This window comes from Loxodonta africana, chromosome 22, assembly GCF_030014295.1.
Source record: "Loxodonta africana isolate mLoxAfr1 chromosome 22, mLoxAfr1.hap2, whole genome shotgun sequence".
NCBI lineage: Eukaryota > Metazoa > Chordata > Mammalia > Proboscidea > Elephantidae > Loxodonta > Loxodonta africana.
In genome coordinates, this window is record NC_087363.1 from 50,355,280 (window position 1) to 50,379,696 (window position 24,417).

The following is a 24,417-nucleotide window of genomic DNA, read 5'->3' on the forward strand; positions in this document are numbered from 1 at the left end:
ATTGTGGTTTTTATATTTTAATTATAAAACATTACCTTTGACCAATTTAATGTTTCTGCATTTAAATAATACTTGGTCTGAAACTAGTAATTCTAACTTCCTTTCATTTTTAAAAAATCTGTTTTTTTAGTAGGATGGGTATTTTATTTTAAAATAAATGCCATCATGTTTTGGTTAGATCACACAGAGTTTTAACTCAATCTGAGGCTCTTATGTTTAGTATGGAAGTTAAATCTCTTTATATTTCTGTCATAAGCTATGTGCCCTTACATCTATCATCGTTTTTTTTTGTATTATTTTTTTCTTTTACAGTTTTCTTTTTTTCCTCATCTTTATTTTTGGTCTTCAGTTGAATAGATCACAACTTTTTTTTTATTTAACTGTCTCTGGCATTTTGGAAGGTATACATCCTGTTTTGTTTCTATGTTTTCTCTTATTAAGAGAAAGAATATCATATCTTTTGACTCCTTCGCAAAGAGGAAAAAATACAAAATGCTTTTAATATTAAAAGGATGATGTACTGACATGGAATAATATATATCTCATAATAGTAAATAAAATATTATGTATATGTTGATCAAATAAGGAGCCCTGGTGCCACAGTGGTTATAGTTCTCGGCTGCTAATCAAAAAGGTTTGAACGCACAAGTCACTCTGGTGGAGAAAGTTGTGACAGTCTGCACCTGTAAAGATTTACAGCCTCGGAAACCCTAAGGGGAAGTTCTACTCTGTCCTACAAGGTTGCTATGAGTTGGAATCGACTTGATGGCAGTGGATAGGTATATGCTGATCAAATATTATCAACATATAGACTGGATCTTTACTCTCTAATTTTCATATTTATGAAGTATTCTGATCATTATACTTTCCATTTGCATTCTTGAAAAAACTTATCAAGTGAGTTGTGCTTATTGCTAATTCCACTTTCTACAATGTTCATTTGGATTTTTACTGAGTCTGCATTGTGGATTTTCATGATTTCTTATCTGTGCTGGTTCCCTTTAGGTCCCAGTCTGCATCTCAGGCAGTTCCTTTTTACAGTAGCATCTTTGTTTCATCGAATCCATGTTTTCTTGTATTGGAGTGAAGGCAAAACAGAGATCTGCCTTTTAGTGCATCTTTTCTTCTTTTATCTTAAGGCATCCTTTTTTACAGACATTTTTGTTTTTGTGTTAGTTTTGCACTCTCAAGCAATAGGTTCCATTCCCTCTTTCTCCTTTTACACTTAGTATTGTCTTAGGTCACCATGATGGGGCAGATTTTTTATTTAACTGTGTTTATTAAACATTAGTATTCTACCCAGATTTTGGGTTTACCAGACCAAAAGGGGTGTATCATTTATTCCCTCAATTGACCACATGGGGGCTCCCAGAATCCCCATCTTACACCTTAAGTTTGAGGCAATATGATAGTGTCTGGCTATCATTGATTTAGTAAGATTCTGAGAAACTGAGACAAACTTTCTATTGCTTCAGTTACCACCTAAAAGGTGAACTGATTTCACCCTTTTGCTGTGTTTACATTCAATATGCCATGCTACCAGTACCATTTGCTGTCAAGTTGACTCTGACTCATGTCAGCTCCATGTGTGTCAGGGCAGAACCGTGGTGCATGCGGTTTTCAGTGGTTGATTTTTCAGAAGTACAACACCAGGTCTTTCTTCTGAGAGGCCTCTGTGTGCACTAGAACCTCCAACCTTTTGGTCAGCAACCAAGGGCCTTAACCATAGGCACCACCCAGGGATTGCGTGTTAGCCTCTATCTTACTAATGTTGGAATTGTTGATTTTCTAGTGATTTTAGGGGTAAAAAAGAGGATTATGTATGCCATGTGTCATTTGGGGGGTGGAGGATAGGTGTGGTAGGACACATCCTCTGGATTCCTCAGAAAAAGTGATTCCCCATAATGAGGGAATGGATAGCAGACTTCTAGTTAGAAGTTCAGATTATATAAATAGTTGATATACAGATAGAAACAAAGTGAGCATTGCTGGAAGCCACTATAGGTATGCTTTTCATTTTCCTTGCCGTCAATTTACTTGTTTAGCTATGAGTCTCCTATGGTCATTTCTCAATTTGGCCTATTATGCTATAATTAAAGAGGCCTGGTGGCTCAATGGTTAAGCACTCAGCTGCTAATTGAAAGAAAGGTTGGTGGTTCAAACCCACCAGCTGCTCAGTGGAACAAAGATGTGGCAGTCTGCTTCTATAAAGATCACAGGCTTGGAGACCCTATGGGGCAGTTCTACTCTGTCCTGTAGTGTTACTATGAGTTGGAACTGGCTCAGTCACAATGGGTTTGATTTGTTTGGTTTGGTATGCTATAGTTATAGGTTATTCTTCAAGCAAAACTTTGGTGAATTTTTAATGGCTGCACTCTGTTTCTAGTCCTAGTAGATCTTTGGTCCTTTCTTTGTTTTTTATAGAAAGCTGGGTGATAATTAATCAGCCTTGACTGCCTAACAGCCATTCCAACAACATCCTCCACCCTAACACATCCCCTACCTCCTAACATGGCTTAAAATACCTTCAGCAATTCTAATTTCTTTTCAGAAACAAAACAAAACACCCTCATCTTTGACACTACCTCAGAGCCTGCAGCCTCTGCCCACATCCCTGGGCCCATCCTGCCCTCCTTGTCATTCTCTGGAGTCCTGCTCCACTGGATGCACATGGCCGTGCAACCTCCCCACTTCTGGGGTGGGTACTGTCATTCTTTCTGTAATATTTCTTCCTTCCTTCTCCTTTCTCATCCTTCAGAGCTAAGTTCCAGAGCCACTTCTTCAGGAAAGACTTCTCTGACATGTCAGTCTACTTCATGTCCTTTTATTTCACACGATTACTGAATCTTGTTTCTCCCCCTCCCCACATCCAGGAACACACATCTTAGTATGACTATCTGATTACCCTCTTGCTTTTTACCAGACCTGAGCCCCATGATAGAAGATTCTGGCTTCACTCACTTTATATCTGCTGTGCATCTAATGGGTTCTTCCAAAGTCCTGTATTTTTACCTTTTAAAACAGCTTTTCTCTTCAACTTTGGTATCCACATTTACATATGCCTTGGAACCCAGTGATAAATCTCACTCATCACAACAGTTCCCACTAAAGTAGAACTGTTCACTTATATGAATTGCTGTTTTGGAGAGATAATTATCAAATTTGCAAGGTAGTGGGACTCTCGGAGAAGGTGTAGAAATGTCTTTCTTATATTTAGCTATTGTTTTCAGAGGTGTGTCATAGATACCTCATTTTACAATAAGAGGACACCACAAAAGGAAGAAATAAGATAATTTTAATCAGCTACTTTTTGTTTTTTAAATGTTTATCTTTTTAGAAGGCAAACCTGAGTTTGTATGACATGATAAGGACTGGGTTTCAAACTATCTACAAACTAAAATATCTTAGCATTTCTTGGGTGTTCCCAAGTGTATGTGCTGGTTTGAGGGAATGAGAAAGTGTGTAAATTTCAAATTATCACACAAAGTAGAGGTCCTTTGCATATTTCTGAAATGCTACATTATCAACTACAACTCTCTTTTCCAGCTGTGCCTGCCATATGGATTTATGAATTCCTGTGGAGTGTTGTTATAACACAGCTCCTTTCCAGGGGTTAATTTTGACAGTAAAGATTGTGATAATGTGTTAACCAGCAACTAGCTGATGTGAGAAAAATGGAGCACGTTGCACTGAGGTGGGAAGAGCTTTCCTGGCTGTGTACAAAATGGCTTTCCATTATTTCGTTAGCAGCCAGCATCTACCTGAGACATCAGGATCCTCCCAACCATCCTCGTATGAATGATTTAACATTTCTTTGAGTTCACAATGCAGACAGAGTTGGCCTCTCTGTAAACCTATTACCACTATATTTGGATTTTGCATTTACTCTATATGTCTCGAAATGAGGAGCCTCGGTGGCATAGTGGTTAAGTGCTAGGCTGTTAACCTAAAGGCTGGCAGTTTGAACCCACTAGCCCGCTCCACAGGAGAAAGATGTGGCAGTCTATTTCTGTAAAGACTTTCAGCCTTGGAAACTCTATAGGGCAGTTCTGCCCTGTTCTATAGTGCCGCTATAAGTTAGACTAGATGGTAGTGGCTTTGGGTGGGTGGTTCTACAAATGCCAAAAATCATTAGTGAATATGGTTAACTCAAATCAGTTTGATGGGTTAAAAAAAAAAAAAAAAAAAACTTCTCATCCATATTGTTTGTCTTGATGAATAAACACTCACTTAATTAAATAATTTCCTTTTTAATCAGTATCCAATCCTGGTATTACACAGCATGAAAAGTTTTACTCCTATCCTTAGACAAAATGCCACAACCTGTCTCTTTGGGTATGAAATTGAATTTCGCTTGTGCAAATGTACAGTTTTCTCTGGTCTTCTATTTAGCTTTTTCAGTTATTTTCTCCCTAAATGTCTGAAACCTAAACTGAAAGAGTTAAGAAAAAATCAGAAAAACTGGCAACTTCTTTGAAGAAATCACAGAATCAAGATTCTTGACAGTGGCAAATATTCCATTTCTGAGTCTTCAAATTCTAAGCTCCCAACCAGAGACTACTTCCAAATTTCCTGGACTCAGTTGGCATTTTCTCAACCTATGTACCATACCATTATCCTGCTTAATTCAATGTAACATCATGATGCATTGACCTGACAAAGTACGGATTCCTTGCTGAAAATGTGTCCAAAGAGCCGCTCGTTTCTTTTTCAGCTGAAAAGGTATGATTCATAGGGTATATTTCCAGCAGGCATTAAAACAAGAATGGCTTCTATATATCCTGCAGTGATTGTCTACTGGATTATTTATGAAATGCTCAGCCAGGTTCATGTTGTTGAAAGATCAGTGTTGATCATTTGTTCTCTTCTGGCTGGTGCATCCGGGGTAGCACTCTAGTGGATGTGTAATGTGCTTCTCACATCTCCAGACTCTTCGTGTTCTAACTAGCACCTGTGCTCCAACACAATGTCATCCTTCACTGCTTTCTGGGACAGGACAACTCCAAAAGAGAAAGCTCTGCATGTAGTAAAGCTTTGTTGAATGATCACAGTTTGTAGATCATTAGACTTTATGGATCAAACCTCACTTTGCAGATGCCATTTCCTCTTGGTGCTAATGTCTTTGGCCTTTACTCTGACTGATCAATGGGCCTACTGTTCTAAGAATCAAACCTGGAGATCATTTCTTTGATTTCTTTCTTTTTTTTTTTGGATGTTTAAAAATAAGATAGAGACATTTTCAGCTTGAATTTAAATCTATATATCTACAAATACACTTATAGAGTATCTGCCATTAAAGTAAGTAGGGAGTAACTGTCAAGAGAGGAGCAGGGTAATTAGGGCCATCATTAATTAAGTAAAATCACTGGTTTCTGCCAAATAAAGAACACAGGAACACTTGCACAAAAGGAAAGGAGGAAAAGAGATAAAGAAAGAATTTCTTGAGATTTATTTATGTTCTTTTTTTAAATACTAAGTTATCCTCTTTAGGCTACTGAACAACAACAACAAATTTTTTTTTTTTAATTAACTGCTATTTATTAAGTAGCTGAGTAGATTTTTAAGTGCTATGGCCTGGGACTTGCTACAGCTGCAGAAGGAGCTTAAACATCTCTCTTATTAGAACTAAAGGGAGAATTAAGGCAGAAAGTACAGAGAGACAACTCCTTGAGAACTCTTCCTAAAAACAAGACCAGTAATTCTGCTACATAGGTTAATTTAAGAAATCGGGGACTCAGCTATATAAGGTCTAGAATTATTCTATGGCCAGAAAATGTTTGTTACTTATATAAACTCATTTTTCCCCCTACTCTGAAGTATATGGTTGTTGACATCTAGGCATTCCGAAATATAGTCATGAAACATTCCAGTTGCTTTCAAGAAAGTTGACAGGAAAATTCAAAGGCAAAAAGTGTGTCAGCAGCATCACAGAAATTACTTAACCAATTCTGGAGATAACTGACATCGGAAATATTCACCTCAATTCTTCCCGTCACATCCGGTAAGGAAGAAGTGGTGAGGGAGAAGCGAGTCACTCTTCTAGACATGTTAGACCCAATTTCTGCCTTTCACTTCCTTTCATGATTCTTGCTATGAGATAAATGAATTCATGGCTGAGAAAAATGAAGCCTGCCTTTGGTGTGGTAAGGACAAAGACTCTCTTGGCTTATCCTCTCAGACATGGAACGTGCCAATTGAATCAATTTATAACAAGTAATTCCTGATCAATGTGGCTCTGTTTTCTGCCCAGTGAGAAAAAGAGGAGGCTTAGTGAATGGATAAAAGCATCACATTCAAACTGTTTCACATTATTATATGGTGATTAAATCGCTGATGCGCTGGGGCCTTCACTGACTGGTAAAGTGGGAAAAGAAAAGAGGAAGAGATTTGGCTCATTCTATTTAGATAAAAAGAGCTCAAGCTCATATCTTTTGAAGAAACAAGGTAGAGTCAAGGAGCACCAGAAAAGATTGCCTTAAGAATATTTAATACCCAATATAAAAGAAAAAAAAAAAAACCTATTATTAGCCTATAAGGTTGATTAGCCTACTGCTAAAGAGTATCCTTTCCTCATTAAATTGCAATAGATGTTTATTTAAATAAGTATATAAACTTCCTCATCTCAGAAATGGAACTCAGAATGCATTTTCCATGGAAATTTTGTTATAATAGATGGTTTAACCCAAGTTTGACTGACTCATAAGGTTCTCGAAGAATGGTATTGTAGCAGTATTTCAATGCTGCCTCCCAACCAACATTTTAACCATTATCTCCTAGAGTTCTAACTCCAAAAGATAAGGACCCATTTTTTGCTTTCAGCTGCAGAACCTTTTCCAAATCATTAATCCCTAATGGAGCTAGTCTTAATCTACTGAACACTTGTGGTTTTTAAATTATTTGGAGAAGATAAGGTATCTCTCAAGTAAGTTACTTTTCAGGTGATATGAAATGGGAATCAATGAGACTACCTCAATGGTGACCAAGCAACAAAGGCTAAGAATCCTAAAATGATTATGTATCTGTTAGTTAAGTGTTTTTAAAACCAGGACTCTATTTGTGCTATCTTCCTCCATGCTACATGCAGACACAATGAGATGACTAAGTGGAGAAACTTCATTTCCATATGCACATCCAACCACATTTCCACAATGGCCAGAAAATGAGATAATAACCAACACTTACAGTGGATTTTTCTCGTAGCTTTTCAAAAGAATTAAGTGATAATTACAGCGTCCTTGGGTTGCGCAAACAGTTAAGCGCTCAACTACAATCCTAAAGGTTGGCAATTTGAGCACACCCAGAAGCCCCTTGGAAGACAGGCCTGGTGATCTGCTTCTGAAAGGTCACAGCCTTGAAAACCCTATGGAGTAGTTCTACTCTGCACACATGGGGTCTCCATAAGGCAGAATAGACTTGATGGCAATTAACAACAAAATAAAACAAACCCATTGCTGTTGAGTCAATTCCAACTCATAGTGATAGTTAAATCACAACCATTTAAAAACCTCAAATTTTGCTTTTCTTTACTGCCACATAAAATAATTTGTAGACTGCATTTTCCTTAGCATTTTTTGAGCAATATTTTTAAAACACCGGCCCTTCCTACATCTATTTAATGTCTTGTTTCTTCTAAGGAAATTAAATGGAGCGCCCAGACACATACTGTCGACACTAAACAGAAAATGAGCACAAAGAATTACATGAGGTTTGGCCTGTGGGGAGACTGTTGGTGGAGTTAACCTCAATGTCATTTTCTGTCTTTAAGAAGCAATTTTCAAATATTGGGAGAATAGCTAAATCAGCACTTTAATAAAGCCACAATGCTAGATATAACCAGTTTATGTTAATAATTGATGTAAAAAAAAAAATGATGCAAAGTCCATGTAAATCTCTTAGAAGACACATCTGAAAACTATTTGCTAGTTAAAAGTTGTTACACGAATGTAAATCAAGAATCATATATCTGCAAAGACAAGCAGTTTTTGGACTTAATTTTGAGTTCTAACTTAAGTAAAATTTTGATTTGATTAAAAAAATAATCAAACCAGGTCAAATTCATGAAGTCAGAAATGTCTGTAATTTTAAATTGTGCAAATTGCTGCCATATTTATTTTGTCTTTTTATCCTCACGACATGTTTGAAAGGTCTATAGAATAAAGATAAATTCAATTTAGCTGGTTTTATATTGTATGAAGAGTTGGCTGAGAGTCATGCTGGGAACTAAGATATGGGGAAGAAGGGGGAGCTGAAGTGTCCATGAGAAAAAGTAGAAGTCATACACTTGACGTGGAGGGGCTGCTTCTGGAGGAAGGTGACCAGTTGTCCAAATCAGAGGGTAAAAAATCAGGGACCAGCCAGATTAATATCAATATCTCAGGGGACCTGATAAGGTGGGTGGGGTATAGTACTAGACTTCCTAAATAGTAATACTTAGAATCCAAAGAATAGCATGTTATGGTTCTAGGCTTGGAGCTGGGTTGGAATGGGATCTGGATTACTCTAGGTGAGACATGAGGGAAAGAGCTAACCTGAGTGTCTGGACTAGAGTGAAATGGGTTGATTTTTACAGCAAGTCTCTATTGTAGAAAAGCAAATAAGGAAGCACCTGGAAATCTAATTCTGCAACCCAGCTATGTAGAACTGGTAGAAGAAGAGTCAGGTGGGGGAAAGGCAGGGCCTTGGGCAGAGCTGGCAGCTTGATTAGTACGTGGATACCTTGAAAGTTATTCTGGGCATGAAGGATGTTCACTTTAACACAGTAAGATTAATCTTGGCCTGCCAGCCTAGTTTGGATTAATTAAGAAACTGGGTTAGCCTGATACTGGAGGTTACGTCTTGATGCCTGGAGCTGAGTAGGTGTGGGGAGGTACGAACGGAAGTCAGATGAGGAAACAGGGCTCAGAGAAGTTACTTAATTGGTCCAAAACCACACAGTAAGTTAATATGAGAGCTAGAAGTGGAATGTAGGTGTCCTAGTTTCATGTTTTTACCTCCGTCATACAGTAAATACAAAATGGTCCAGCTGAAACAACTATGCTGTAGAAAGGCATGATTGATTCTTTTTGAGCTCTCATTAAATCTCTATAGATATGTCCAAATCAAGTCAAATAACGGGGCCCCGGAAAGGTTTGCAAATTGAGAGGTTTCGCTGGGACAAGACCTACTTGATTTTGTCATGCAGAGCAGTAAATTTTCCACCCTGGCTGCATATTAGAAGGACATGGGGTACTTTGAAGTCCCTGAGTGACAAAATGGTTTGGGCTCGACTACTAAAGTTTGGCTGTTCAAATCCATTCGTTGGGACCACAGAAGAAAGGCCAGGTGATCTTCTTCCATAAAGATCACAGCCAAGAAAACCCTATGGAGCAGTTCTACTCTGTAATGCACAGGGTTGCCATAAGTCAGAATCAACTTGATGGCAAGTGGTTTGGCTTTTGGATGCTTTTAAAAATCACATATGTCAGAGGGCTCCGCCTCAATAAATTCAGATTTAATTGACGTGGGGTAGGGCCCAAAGACTCACTGGCATAGAGAGGACTGTACTCTTTTTTCCACTGTTCTGCCCTGTCTGCAAGAAAAGGACACATTCTAGACAAAGCTACTCTTGGCCCTGCCATTAATTAGTGTGTGGCCTTGCATAATCTCTTTGCTTTCATTTCCTTATCTATAAAACACAGGTTCTTCTTACAGGATTATTGTAAGGATAAAAAGATATTACAGTGTTAAAAAAAACATCACAAAGACCATCATGAACTCTACAGATACTCTAAGATCCCTGGGTATGATGCTGTGTGAGTCATATCCAACTCTAATGTGGATGAGTGCCCTAAATTCAGTGTAAAACCATCTAACTATGACAATTCTAGCTAGTTTCCCTCAAACTCATAACAATGAAAATAACCTCAGAACCAGAATCACAGTTTTCTTTTTCACACTCTAGGACACCCTTCTTTCACTAACATATAAGTAGGAAGAGATGTGATGTTATTGTATAAATTTTACTCTTAAATCTTGACTCAAACACCAAAAAATTGAAATCACTAGGATCACCGAACGTAAAATACTACTTCTAAATATGAGCACCTGAGAAGAAGCTAGTTTTTCTTAGTTTTTCATTTCCCTTATCATCAACAACAAAAATGTATAGTCAAAGATAGTTTTTTTTTTTTTTAAAGGTAAAGCTTTTATTTTAAATTGTTTTAAATATGAATTTGATGTAAGAAATGCTTCCTCTTTTAGCTTGGGTGATATGGAAATCAAAGCTCCATTTCAGCAGGTTGGGACCTGGGCTGATTTTGGAAAAGGTGATGAAAATGGGTGCCTCTTAAATCTGGTACTGAATCACAGTCAACTAGGGTTTCTTGAAACAAACGTTTTTGAGACCCTGCCTCAGATTTATGAAATCAGAATATCCTTGGGAAAAGGCTGGGCACCTTCTGGCTTTAACAAGCCATGTTGATGATTCTCCAGCAGCCCGATGTCCTGAGCTTTATCTGTGGTTTCCGCACATACACCCCACCTCAGGCCAGTGGAATCTGATTTAGCTCAGTGCTTCTTGAATTTTAATATGTATATGAATCACTTGGGGGATCTCACTGAAATCCATGGTGGGGCCAGAGAGTCTGCCTTTTTCACAGACTCCCAGTAGCAAGGATCTTGGTGACCTATACGAGGAGGGTTAGAACAAAAACCTCCCTTGTTTAACCGTTCCTGAGAATTTCATGGTGAATAACCTGCCAACTTCAGTACATGAGAGGGAAGAATACTGAAGTACTTTGGTTCTATTCCTGTTTAATGAGAGCTTAGTTAAAGATCATGAATCCCTGGTGCCAAACGACCCCGAAGATGGTGGAACACAAGGTGAAAATGTTGGACCTCAATGTTTCTAATATGAAGGAGTGTCAAGGACAGCCAAGACCCATCATCATGATTCTATTTTTTGGTGTTTGTGTCAAGATTTAACAGTAAAATCCATGCAACACCGTCACATTAGAGTATATATAAATCAAGAGATGAGAGAGATGCTGCACAGGGTATTGGTAGAGCACTGGAAATACCTGCTGACTGAAATGCTTTTCAAAATAGATTAATTGCTGCTCCTTTCTGGGTTATCCTAAGAAGGTCTGACACGGCACAGTTTTTGAGATAGGACATGCAGCATCCCTTCCAATGGATTTCACACCATTACTCAGTGCCCCGCTGGTATGACATAAGGCTGACTCATTTCCGTTCCTCTGCATGACCTGTGGAAACCCTGGTGGCATAGTGGTTAAGTGCTACCCTGCTAACCAAAGGGTCGGCAGTTCGAATCCACCAGGCGCTCCTTGGAAACTCTATGGTGCAGTTCTACTCTGTCCTATATGGTTGCTATGAGTCCGAATCGACTCAACGGCACTGGGTTTGGTTTTTTGGTTTGGAACTGGGTTACCATACGTTGGAATTAAAACATTGTGAGCCCAGCAGCTTATGGTAATTCTGTCAGTTTTCAGGTATACACAGACTGGAAAAGCACTCAGCGAATTGCTGCCATACAGTTTATATTGGAGAATTTCAGGTAATTGGGGGGATTTCATCTCATAATCATTGATTCCACTGCCCCAAACTGATGGATCTGTGATGCTCTCTTCCAACCTTAAAGATCCTCTTTGCTGTTTCCTTCCAAATTTCCTTGCCTGGCTGGCCTTACTGTGCGTATGGTTTCTAATAGAGCTCATAATGAGAATATTTATTTCCTTGTCTTTCACCATCAAAATTGTCATGAATGTCAAAGAACAGGATTTCACAGCTGCTGACTGCTGCCAGTGGAGACAAGCCCACTTTAATAGATGTCTATGGAAATTTTTAATATATTTCTCTGTGGGAAGGGGAAAGTATTCAGGTACCTTATTGTGTATCAGCACAGTGTCACTTCATGTGTTTTGCCTTCCCAAACATATCATTATATCAGGGAGTAGTGCTCTTTTAAAATATATCCACAAGATTAATTTTTACAGTTGCTGTCATGTTATGAAAGCTTAATGCAGTGAAGGTAGCCTGCAGAAGAAATTAGCCACATTTTCAATTCTTATTTTGAACAGATTTCATATTATGAAGAGAAGTACCTAATCTTAATCTACCTTAATCTAAATAAATGTATTCCCATTGTTAGGGGGTTTACTGGTATAAAAGAAGGGCCTTCAAAAATGCAAACATATTTGATAAAGAATGTATTTAGTCTGTAGTGAGTAAAAGTAATATAATGGTAGAAATAAAGGGCATTTGAGAGATTTTCTCTAATTTTTTTGCTTTATAGATAAATACACTGAGGTGTAGAGAATTTGAAGATATTTGCTCAATATCAAGTAGGATTTGAAATAGAGACAGGACCAGAACTCACATCCAGGATTCCAAATTTGTGCTTTTGATAGTGCCTTTAGGGGAAAATTCATAAGGAATAAGCCCATTTCCCAGGACACAAACTCCTGAAGTCAAACCTGGCTTCTCTGCCAGTCTTTAAAAAAACACCAGTTGAAACCAGTTGCCACTGAGTCAGTTCTGACTCATGCTGACTCCATGGGTGTCAGTAGAACTGTGATCCATAGAGTTTCAATGGCTGATTTTTTGAAAGTAGCTTACCAGGCCATTCTTCTGAGGTACCTCTGGGTAGACTTGAACCTCCAACCTTTTGGTTGGAAGCTGACCAAGTTAACTGCTTGCACCACCTAGGGAAAAGACCTCTAACAATTCCATGTTCTTGATCCAGACGCAGAGAGGCACCTGGCTCTCCCACCCTCTCTTGATGGTCAACTTGCTTGAAGTGCAAACCTCTCGGCCATTTTCCTAATTGTTAGTCCCTGCTAGAAATTCTAGCTGGGGTGTTAAATGAGATAAGGAAAAATTACAACTTCTAAATATAAGGCAAAAATGAAAGAGCACTTTCAAATTCTAAATTTAAAAAAGTTGGGGTTTTACTCATGTTTAAAACCACATAGAAAAATGAGGGCAATAACAAGGATACCAAAAACCACACCAGACCCGTTGCTGTCGAGTCGATTCTGACTCAAAGCGACCCTAAAGGATAGAGTAGAACTGCCCCATAGGGTTTCCAAGGAGCGCCTGGTGGATTGGAACTTCTGACCTTTTGGTAAGCAGCCATAGCTCTTAACCACTATACCACCAGGATCTCATAACAAGGATAAAAACCCAAAACCAAACCCAGTGCCATTGAGTCGATTCTGACTCATAGCGACCCTATAGGACAGAGTAGAACTGTCCCATAGAGTTTCCAAGGAGCACCTGCTGGATTCGAACTGCTGACCCTTTGGTTGGCAGCCATAGCACTTAACCACTACACCACCAGGGTTTCCATAACAAGGATAGAAGATATAAAACTAAATATCAGCCTGAATTTCCAAGAGGAGAACTTTTCAATTTTGTCATGACAAACTTTAGTAGAGTCTTAATAAATACCACTACCTATTAAACCTACAGTCCAATCTTCAACAGATCATGGGGATGGCACAGAACTGGGTAGTATTCCTTTCCATTGTGCATGGGGCTACCATGAGTCAGGGGCTGACTTGACAGCATCTAACAACAGCAACATAACCTACACATGATTGAACCTATTTTGTACAGTCATCTTCACCCTACAGTCAAGAGTCTGTCAGTCCTTTTAGTTGCCTGGGCAACATCTCTCCACATTCTTCCTTATTAACACAATTATGATTTTTTTTTTTTTGAGAGCTATGATTCATCTCACTAACAGTACTTGATTTTTCAGTCTCTCTCGCCATTCAGGGTGATCAGTGAAATGTAGTCAAATGTCCTTGGGCAAAGCAAACCTTCCATAATACACAGGCAAATTGAAAAGGAGAAAGACTTGAGGCTTTTGTCCTGTGTCTTCCTACTTCTTCCTGTCTGGACTGCAGACTTAACGCCTTAGCTAAGCCGCATGCTCAGAGAAGAACAAAGAGAAAAGGCGTGGGTCCTGGAAGACACCTTAAGAAGCCATTGCCAGCTGTAGAACATGTACCTTTGTGAATCTACAGCGCGAGAACAACAGACTCCAATCTATCTAAGTAGGGTGAGCTATAGGGCTGCGATGAGTTGGAACTGATGCGACAGCAGTGGGTTTGGTTTTCTTAAACTTGGTTTTATCGTACTTTCAGGCAAATGCATTTCTAACTGATCTAGTCATTAAGAGTTTCTACAAAGTGATCTTGGGTTCTGTGGTTAAGAGGTTTTGGCTCCTCGGTCTGATCCCTTCTGAAGCCAACAAAGAGAAGAAATGAAGCAGGGCCATCTTTTTTTTTTTTTTTTCCAATTGTGGTAAAATACATACAATGTGAAATTTGCCATTTTTAACCACTTTAAGTGCACACTTCAGTGGCATTAATTACATTCACAACGTTTGGCAACCATCACCACTATCTGTTCCTAAATTGTTTATCACCCTATGCAGAAATTCTGAAGGCTGTGTTTTGTAAGAATTGCTGGTAGTTATAGCTATATCGCCTTATGAAGCAACTGGATTCTGATTTTGCTGGCCTCAGGTGCCTTTCCCTTTGTGCCAGGTAGACAGCAGTGAAGTGGGACATTTGCACAATCTGATATTTTCCTATCCTAATTATGGGGCCATCCGCAGTGGTTCTTCCTCCTCGTGGAGTGGGCTTTGGGAATCTCTACAAACGACACCGCCCCCTCAGCTGGTGCCAAGAGGGGGAATATTCAGGGTGACAAATAGCAGTCAGCGAAGTGTACGTCTGCCAATGCATTTATATTTACCTCCAGCGTGGGGTGGGGGGCCACACAGGAGCACCATCCCCTGGCCTTGACGGACGGACACGGTGCTTCGGGTCCTTGTTTTAAAGTTTTCCAGATCTGTGGGGAGAAACAAAGGAAAAAAGGGTTTCAACTCTGAAGTCCTAAGATGTTAAGGAAGAATATTATTTCAAAAGAGAACAAATGTCTGCTGATAAACAACCCCTGTAGCCCCCGTGCCAGGGGAATTCAGTTTGGCGTGTTCACTTTCACATGATACTACCCTTGCCTGCCTTGACTTTTTATCTGTGCTGTCCAGTAAGGTAGCAACTTGTCACATGTGGCTATTTACATTTAACTAAAATTTAAAAATCAGTTCCTCAGTCATGCTAGCCATATTTCAAGTGCTCAATAGACACACATGGCTAGTGGTTACTGTACTGGACAGCAAACATACAGAACGTTTCCGTCATCACAGAAAATTCTACTGGAAAGTTCAGGTCTACATGGAGAAACCGAGGTTTAAAGATGTGAAGTGACCTGCCAAAGGGCTCTCTGTAACTAAGTGTCATTATCAGGATACAAATTCATGCTTTCTGACATTCATTTCTGTCACTTTACAAACCATTCTCTTAGACGCACTTATCAAAAAACCAAACCCGTTGCCGTCGAGTCGATTCCGACTCATAGCAACCTATAGGACAGAGTAGAACTGCCCCAAAGAGTCTCCAAGGAGGACCTGGCGGATTCAAACTGCCAACCTTTTGGTTGGCAGCCATAGCACTTAATCACCAGGCCACGAGGGTTTCCAGATGCACTTATAATTGTCTCTATATACCTAGAATATGACTTTCTCTCTCTTTCTCATTTGAACCCAACAAAAATTACATAAGTTAAGCATCATTGATGATCTTACAAACTAAAAAACAGAGGCACAATGAAATTTACTAAGGTCTACCACCTTTGTGAGTGCTGGAGCTAGGACGTGAACCTGGACAGCCTCCCTGCAGTTACAAAACTGAATGTTCCCATACTCAGGCTTGGTGTCGGTGGGGGGTTTGGGATATGAAAAAAATGAATATGCATGCATGATCTGAGTACCAGCTTCTTCTAGAATTAGGCAAATTTTTAAGTTCATACATAATTTTTCCATTACTTAATTATTCATAAAAATTCCATTAAAGACCATCTAGCTGCAAGGTCAAGATGCAAACTTTCTGATAACACAGATTCTACCCTATAGGGACTTAAGAGTTAAGTGGACAGAAATGACATGTAACACCTAATCATAGTAACCCAAAGGCTGCCACAGTGGAGATATAAAAGGAGCACATGGAAGACACATGCATACTCAACACAAAAGAAAACAGTGCTGAGCTTGAATTACATTTCTGACGTAATAAAGTTCTGTTTATTCAATGGGTACCAGGTGAGACTAAAACATGTTTTTTTCCTTCTTTTTAAGAAAATAGTCTGCAAAGCCTTCAGAAGGGATAAAACCAGAAATTTCAAAAACTTTATGGCAAAATTAATATTTTAAACCATTATCCTTAAAAGTAATATTAACCAAACCAAAACCAAACCCATTGCCATCAGTTGATTCTGACCCATAGTGACCCTATAGGACAGAGTAGAACTACCCCATAGCGCTTCCCAGGAGCTGCTGGTGGATTCGAACTGCTGACCTGTGATTAGCAGCCATATAGTTTAACCACTGCACCACCAGGGCTCTAAAAGTAACACTAGACCAGTCTAAACTGCCACTTATTTTGTATGCTGGTTCTTAACGTAAGTCCTCTACGTTTTTGCACAGATATCCTATCTAATCTTCAGAGCTGCAAAAAAAATTAAAAGCTGATAGGAAATAGAATTTGGGTATTACCTGGAGGAAATCAACTTCAGTTTCTGACTAACAGAAGAGCATTAAGAAATGACAGAAAAATTAAAAATATACGCAATGTTTTTTAACCATTCTTTCTGAGAGGTTCTCTTCCTTTTTAGTTAATGGATTTATTCAATTCTACAAGATTTGTGCAGTTAGAATATAGAAAATTAATATGGTATTTACGAAAATACTGAGAAATATTTTTTAGCAGTTAATTGAAATAGATTTCAAATGGTAGGCCCTATGTACACAGTGAATGAAAAGACTGGATTTAGACAGATCTGAGTTTGAAAACCATCTCTGCCATTTATTAGCTATGTTGACCAGTCTTAATTTCCTCATAATTAAAATGAGAATAAGTGTGCCTCATGGGCAAAAATTAAATTAGATGATATCTGAAAAGCACAAGACTGAACACAAGGCCTTTCATACTACTGGGTTGTTGTTGTTAGCTGCCATTGAGATTGCCTCTGATTCATGGTAACCTCATGCGTAGTGGGATTGGGCCATCTTGATCCATAGGGTTTTCACTGGCTGATTTTTCAGAAGTAGGTTGTCAGGCCTTTCTTCCTAGCCCACCTTGGTCTGAAAGTTTGACTGAAACCTGTTCAGCATCATAGGAACACTCAAGCCTCTACTACAGGTGGGTGGCGGCTCTGCATTAAGTGCCTTGGATGGGAATCAAACCCAGGACTCTCATGTGCAAGGTGAGAATTCTACCACTGAACCACCATTGTCGCTACTAGTGAGTTGGTGCTCAATATATGTTTGTTCTGACCACTGGGGAACGCTATAATCCAGTGGCAAATTATACTCTAATTAGTCCATTTTAAAAAGAGTTCTAAATAGCAACTGTGCTTTAGAGTATGGCTGAAGATGCTAATCAAAGGGCACTATATATACGCTCATGTTTAGGAAAAGACTGCATGCCCAAAATTAGTCTTTTCAGATATAACTATCCATTCAGATCCTAATTACTAGCAGCATAATAATTTTGCAAATCAAAGAACTATGTGTATGAATGCGTATTTTCTGAAACTTGTAGACTCACGGCCAGGATTTTCTAGCAATATTCCCATGTATATCATTTTATTTAGAGTCATTTTGTCTTCGAAGGCTTGGTACTAGGTAATGATCAGTAGCAGCAGACATCATGAGATAATGAGAATATATTATACGTAATGCTGCATCACCACTACCATCACACGCGTGGCAATAACAGCAACTACTTGCAAAATGTATGGAGGTCATGCCATGTGGCAAATACTTTTCTTATATGATCTCATTTAATTCCATAATAGTTTAAATTCCCAATTTACAGAAGATATATCTGAACTTCAGAGAGGTTCAGCGCCGTCTTCAAACATCTAGGACATGGCGGGAACAACAATACAAAGTGATGTGTGTCTCGCTCCAAAGTTTCTGCTCTGAAGCACTGGAAACTATAGGTTCCTCACTGACTTAGTGAAGCTAGTGAGAAATAACATGCATGGAGACAAAAAAAAGTACGTCTGAATGAATTTTATGCTCTTCAGTGAGTAGTAAGGAAATCCACATTTCAACGCACAGTAAGTTGTGTTGGTAGATTGATCTCAAATATTCTATCCCTTTGTTTTTCTTTGTGGATGAGCATTCAAGTTGAGGATTTTAAACATGAAGCACAAAAGATGACGTTGAACAATGGAGAAAAAATCAGAAACAACTGTGTTAAGGTGAGTTTTTGCACTGCTAGGAGTGTAGATGAACAATTATAGTTGGGTTGTACTCACTTTAGCTCTGTGGAGTTGATTATTAAATATATGGATGAACACATGATGTATATGTACTATGAAGAATTAATATAGATGTACCATGGTTTCTCAAAAAAGCTTATTTTTCCATTGGTGTGATTTGTAGACTCTTAAAAAGTAAATCCACCACCTATCTGTCAGTCTGTCATACTGTGATGGCTTCTGTGTTGCAATGATGCTGGAAGCTATGCCATTGGTATATCACAAACCAGCAGGGTCACCGATGGTGTAGAGATCTCAGCACAGCTTCCAGACTATGATAAACTAGGAAGAAAGGCCTGGCAATCCACTTTCAAAAATCATCCAATGAAAACTCCATGAATCAAACAGAATATTGTACAATATGGAGTGCTGGAAGATGAGCCCTGTAGGTTGGAGCACTCAAAAAACACAGTGTTCATGACAATGGACTTGAGCATACCAACAATCATGATGATGGAGCAGGACCAGGCAATGTTTTGTTCTGTTGTGCATGGGGTTGCCATAAGTTAGAGTTGACTCAATGGCAACTAACAACAATAACAAAAAGTAAATAGATATACTTTTGGGTATTCATTTAATTCATCAGCATTTTACCTTTTGCTGGCAATCATGTGTTAAAGAATGAACAATTTTGTGGCAGATGTGTTTTTATACCATATTTTTCTGTGAAAACAACTATCCCTTATTCTACTATGCAATATAATATCAGCATTTAATTTTTAAATGAGATTAGAAAATATGCTATAGTTTTTGGAATGTGTACCTTATTGAGAGAATACAGGAAGTGATTTAGCAGGTAAATTCCTGGGGGAGTAAAAATGTACAAAGGTCTTCAAGCTGTAATATGTGATAATAATAAAAAGCCTTAGTATATGAAAACATTTGGAATTCAAACCACAGAGTAAATCATAGAGGGGGAAAAAACCTCCACATATTTCCTGTCTGGAAAGTTATCAAATGTTTACAGTTGGGGAATAGGTAGCTTACAATAAATACTTGGGTATACCATAGGGAAAACAAAATGAAGAGAGCCCAAGATATTTTTGGAGAAGTAATCATAGTAAATAAAAGAGAGGCATTTGTTTAGGCCATCTTTAAGGAACTACACATCATACATGTTAACAGGAAGAACTGAGGCCATTCATAAGGTGGGTAACCCAAATGAGGGCATAAGAAATTTAGTTTAAAAATGGTCAGGAAATGAAAAAGAGAGGATAATACCTACGACAGTTTGTTAAGGATCCATTGAGAGGAGGGATAAAAGGAAAGAAAATTAAAATAACAGCAAACAATTTTAATGAAAATAAATAATACCAATTAACTTTTTTCCTGACTTGGGTAGACCTGATTTCTATTAATTTTCACAGGGCGGCCTCAGAATAAGAAACTGCCAGCACTGGTTTCCTCTATTACTGCTTCTTCCAATTCTGAAAGAAGCCATCAATACGGAAATCAATCATCAACTTGAAAAAGTGGCCAAGCATTTGTTATGAATATGATTTCTATAATGGTGATTCCATCATTTATAAAAAGACAAAGGTATTTTGGGAAGGAAACTTAAAAAACCCACTATCGTGCAGCATATTTAAAATTATGTCTTGACTCTCTGTCATTTCCTTCCTGAGTGCATGTATGTGTGAATGCACATTTTCTTGATCGTTTCTAGAGATTCACACTGAAAATAAATCTAAATTTACACACTCTTCCAAAGTCACATATTTGAGATTCTTCCCATTCAGGAAGAAGGAAGAAGCCATTAGGGAGACTGGCATTGTTGACTATGTTTCCCTGTGCAAGAGTATATAGCGAGAGGAAGAGCTGTATAATAGTTAAATTCATAGGCTTTGAACCTGAGTATAAACTCAGTGCACTTATTATACAGCTGTATGATAAGGTGAATTACTTAATCTCCTTGAACTTCAGTTTCTTCATGTCTAATATCAAGACAATAATTCCTATTACAGATGGCTTCTTGAAGATCATGTATGTAAGACAATTAACATATGGCCTGGTCCAAAATCAGTAGTCAATAAATGGTAGCATTATCATTACCATTTTTGAGTAACAAGAAAAAAATTTACAGAAAGTGACTGGGAGAAAGCTAATGAATCCAAACTTCCACCAGATAAGGTAATATTAGAGTGGCCAGCTCAATCTTACTGGGGCAAACAGGCTACTACCGCTTACCATTCATAATCTTTTGCTAGTCTTAATTGTGTTTTCAAGTCAAGACGAATGCTGAGGTGACCCTGAGACCGTATTCTTTCTGGTGCACCGACTGTATTCTTTATATGACTTAAATCTAAGACACAAACACATATATACTGGATTGAGATGACACTTTTTCAGGACTTGTTTCTAGGATATTTTGGTCTGAGAGAACCTGTTTTACTTTTTAGCGGAAAGGTAGAAAATATTTTCATGAAACAGTAAAAACTAGTGTTTGTTTGCCTTTATAAATGGTAACAAAACAAAACATGAATTTTAAACAGAAATAAAAAACGAAATATTATATTTTTTATTGCGCATTTTTTAAGCTAAAATTTATAAATTCATATCGTATACTGGGAAACCCTGGTGGCATAGTGGTTAAGTGCTACGGCTGCTAACCAAAGGGTCAGCAGTTCGAATCCACCAGGCACTCCTTGGAAACCCTATGGAGCAGTTTTACTCTGTCCTATAGGGTTGCTATGAGTTGGAACCGACTCAATGGCACTGGGTTTTACTGTATACTGAATGGAAATAAAACAGGTATAAATATGGATGCATATCTAAAGGCTTTTAAATGAAAATTCAAATACATTTAAATACACCAATAATCAAACGGTATCTTGTGGTTCCTTCTCTTATTCATTTTTTTGATTTGTTTTTTGAATTCTCTTTTGTGATAAGTATTGATATTAGCCATTTTATCTAGAGAATTAAGTAAAAAAAAAATCTACAGCTTTGCTAAAGCCCGACATTCATTATCCCAATTTGTTGGGAGTCTAAAGTAAGGGACCACAATCTGATTCTGATTTTGATCCTTGGTGGTGGTTTGACATTGAAAAGAAAAGCAAATTTCTTTCCCTTTCGATCTTTATAGAGGTAACAAAGGAAGCCCAGTACCTTATTAACATTTGTAGGTTAATTTACACTCAATTTACAAATGGCTCATTTACAGGAATGGCTTTTGACCTTGTTCTTTCATAGTCTCTGATGCTGCTGCCATGGACTTCACTATGAAAATCATAAGAGCACTTATTTCAACTTAAAAAAAAAAAGAGCAAAGCAGGGGAGCTCTCCCAAGTGCTGATTTCAGCCCTCACAATGTACTACCACCAACAGCCTGAATATTTTTCTCACACTCTTTAGTCATAGTAGAAGAAACTCTGTAATTTAGGGATTATTTTGGAATTATAGACATGCCATACCAAAAACAAAAAAAATCCATTTCCATCAAGCTGATTCCAACTCATAGCATCCCTATAGGATAGAGAAGAACTGCCCCGTAGGATTTCCAAGGCTGTAATCTTTATGGAAGCAGACTTTCTCTTGCAGAGTGGCTGGTGGGTTTGAACTGCTGACCTTTCAGTTAGCAGCCAAGTGCTTTAACCACTAAGCCACCAAGGATCCTTAGAAGTGCCATATTAAACCATAAACTATCTTGTTGTCAGTCATTGACAGTGAAGAGCAAATTAATTAGATCAGGTTGCTTCTTGTAACAAATAAATTATAGAAGTTATGGGTTTTTGGGATGTGAGTTTTGAGTAACCAAAAAGGAAACAAAGGGAAATTTAATATTTTAAGTAATGTGTGAGACAAAGTAGGACTTGGAAAACTCAAGAAAGGAATGACTTAAAAAATCAGATGAGGAAAGGCATGTGGAGACTGCCAAAGACGAATCTGCCTAGGGTCAGTCAGCACCTCTGTAATTAGCAAAATAGGCAGTTACTCTCCTCTTTCTCTTTTCTTTACCACATTACTACATCGCCCTTGGCTTCCAGGAACAAAACCTAGGCAAGAATTAAAAATAACACAATCAATAATATGTGTTAAGGAGGCTTCTGTGGGCTACCCTGGCAATTTAACCATTTTGTAAACATTATCTCTTTGGAAAGATGGAGGGCTGGTTCTAACTAGCTTACATAAAGAACACAATTTCTCACTTTCCATATATTTACTCAATAAATCCTCAGAACAACTCCATGAGGTAGGTACTGTTACTAGTCCCATTTTACAGAAAAAGAAAATTAACATCTATGATCATAGACCTAGTATATGGCATAGCTCAGGTTAGAATCCAGGTTTTCCTGACCCAGAAGCCCATATAGTTAGTGTCTATACTATACTGAATCAAAGAACGAGCATGACACTATACTTGTCGGTCATGTAACTATTTGGAACCCACACATATCACCCTTCCACTGTTACTGTCCTGACTTTACAAGAAAATAAAGGTTGCTTTGCTGCCCTTTTCACTGTAAGTATGTAACTTTCCTGATAGCTATTTTTATTTCTCGTATTAGTTCTTTTCTCTTTCCTCATTTCTTTGACATACTCTATTTTATCTAGACCTTTGTGCTATTTAAGAAGCCAAAGAACAACTCAATTTAAAATGTTTGAGTTTCCCTGTGTGCTCCATAAAAATGTGCACCTATCTAACTCACAGGGTTACAGCGATTAGTGAGATATGGTGTTGTAAATAATGTTGTTCTCCTTGGGAGACAGGTGCCCTAAAGTACAAGTTATTATTACCAGCATTTTTCTCTACAGGAGCTCATCTCTTTTCACATATCATCCTGACTCAGGAGTGTTAATAGTTACACAGCTGCATTCTCTATCTTTGGTTCCATACTTATACAACACAGAGAAACAAAGAGTTCAGAAAAGCATTTGGCCTAAATAAATTTTAGAATAAAACACAGACGCTTCACTGAGCTCTACAAAGGGCCTTGGGGGACCCCTGTGTACACCTCCAGCCTTGTCCCCTGCTATGCTCCCCTTTACTCATTACATTATAATAACCATGCTTTTCTTCCTGTTCTTCAAATACCCTAAAGCTAACCTTGTCTTAGGACCTGCCTACCTCCTGTTCCCTTTGCTCAGAACACTTGACCCATTCTTTCTATATGGTTGGCTTATCGTGCGCATTCTTCAGGATTCAATTCAAATGTCACCTCCTCAGAGAAGCTCTCCTTTAGTGTTTAGCTGAAGTAGGTCACCACCTGACTCAAATTATTTCTTATCACCACCAGCACTAACAACAACAAAACAAACAAACAAAAAAACACCAAAAGCCCAAACCCGTCGCCATCAAGTTGATTCTGACTCACGGTGACCCCACGTGTTACAGAGTAGAACTGCTCCATAGGGTGTACTTGGCTGTAATCTTTGTGGAAGCAGATCTCTAAGCTTTTCTCCCAAGGCACTGCTGGGTGGGTTTGAACCAACTTTCAGGTTAGCAGACAAGCACAAACCATTTGCACCACACAGAGACCTGTACTCTCTATCACATTACCTCCATATTACCTCTTTCACAGCAACTACCATCATCTGCAATTATTTTCTTCATTTATATGCTTTCTGGCTTATTGCTCCATGCCAGCTTTCAAAATGAAAGCTCAGTGGGGACAGGAATCTTGTCGGTCTTTATCAAACTGCAGCCCAGTGCTCTGTACACTGTCTGATACATATGAGATACTTAATTAGTATTTGTAGAGCACTGGTTCACACGTGAAGGTTGTGTGGTCAGTGAGGCATATTGGACTAGGGTGAACTTTCTTGTATTCTGTCCATTCCACATGGCACGTTTTCTAGCATCTTATTACAAAGGTGGTGATCTATTTCAGATAAACACTTAGGAAGGCTTCTCTGAAGAAGTGACATTTGAGTGGAATCCTGTGATGTATGCTCAATGCCAAGGATGTTCTGGAAGTTAACTTTAAGACAAGGCGTCTTACCAAGGGCATTGAACTACCTGTTGCTGTTACTTGTCTTTGAGTGGATTCTCCACTTAACATGAAAGCTCAGAGGTAC

General features: G+C 38.4%; 1 protein-coding gene across 5 annotated transcripts in view; it reads right to left on the reverse strand.

Moving 5' to 3' along the window:
* Positions 1-24,417, reverse strand: part of CNTN4 (contactin 4) — a 410,739-nt gene that overhangs the window by 293,323 nt on the left and 92,999 nt on the right. For all 5 annotated transcript variants that reach the window (XM_064275007.1, XM_010590039.2, XM_023547999.2 and 2 more), the window contains exon 3: positions 14,767-14,862. In XM_064275007.1, coding sequence (XP_064131077.1) covers positions 14,767-14,862 — 96 coding nt within the window. The remainder of the gene's footprint in view (positions 1-14,766; positions 14,863-24,417) is intronic.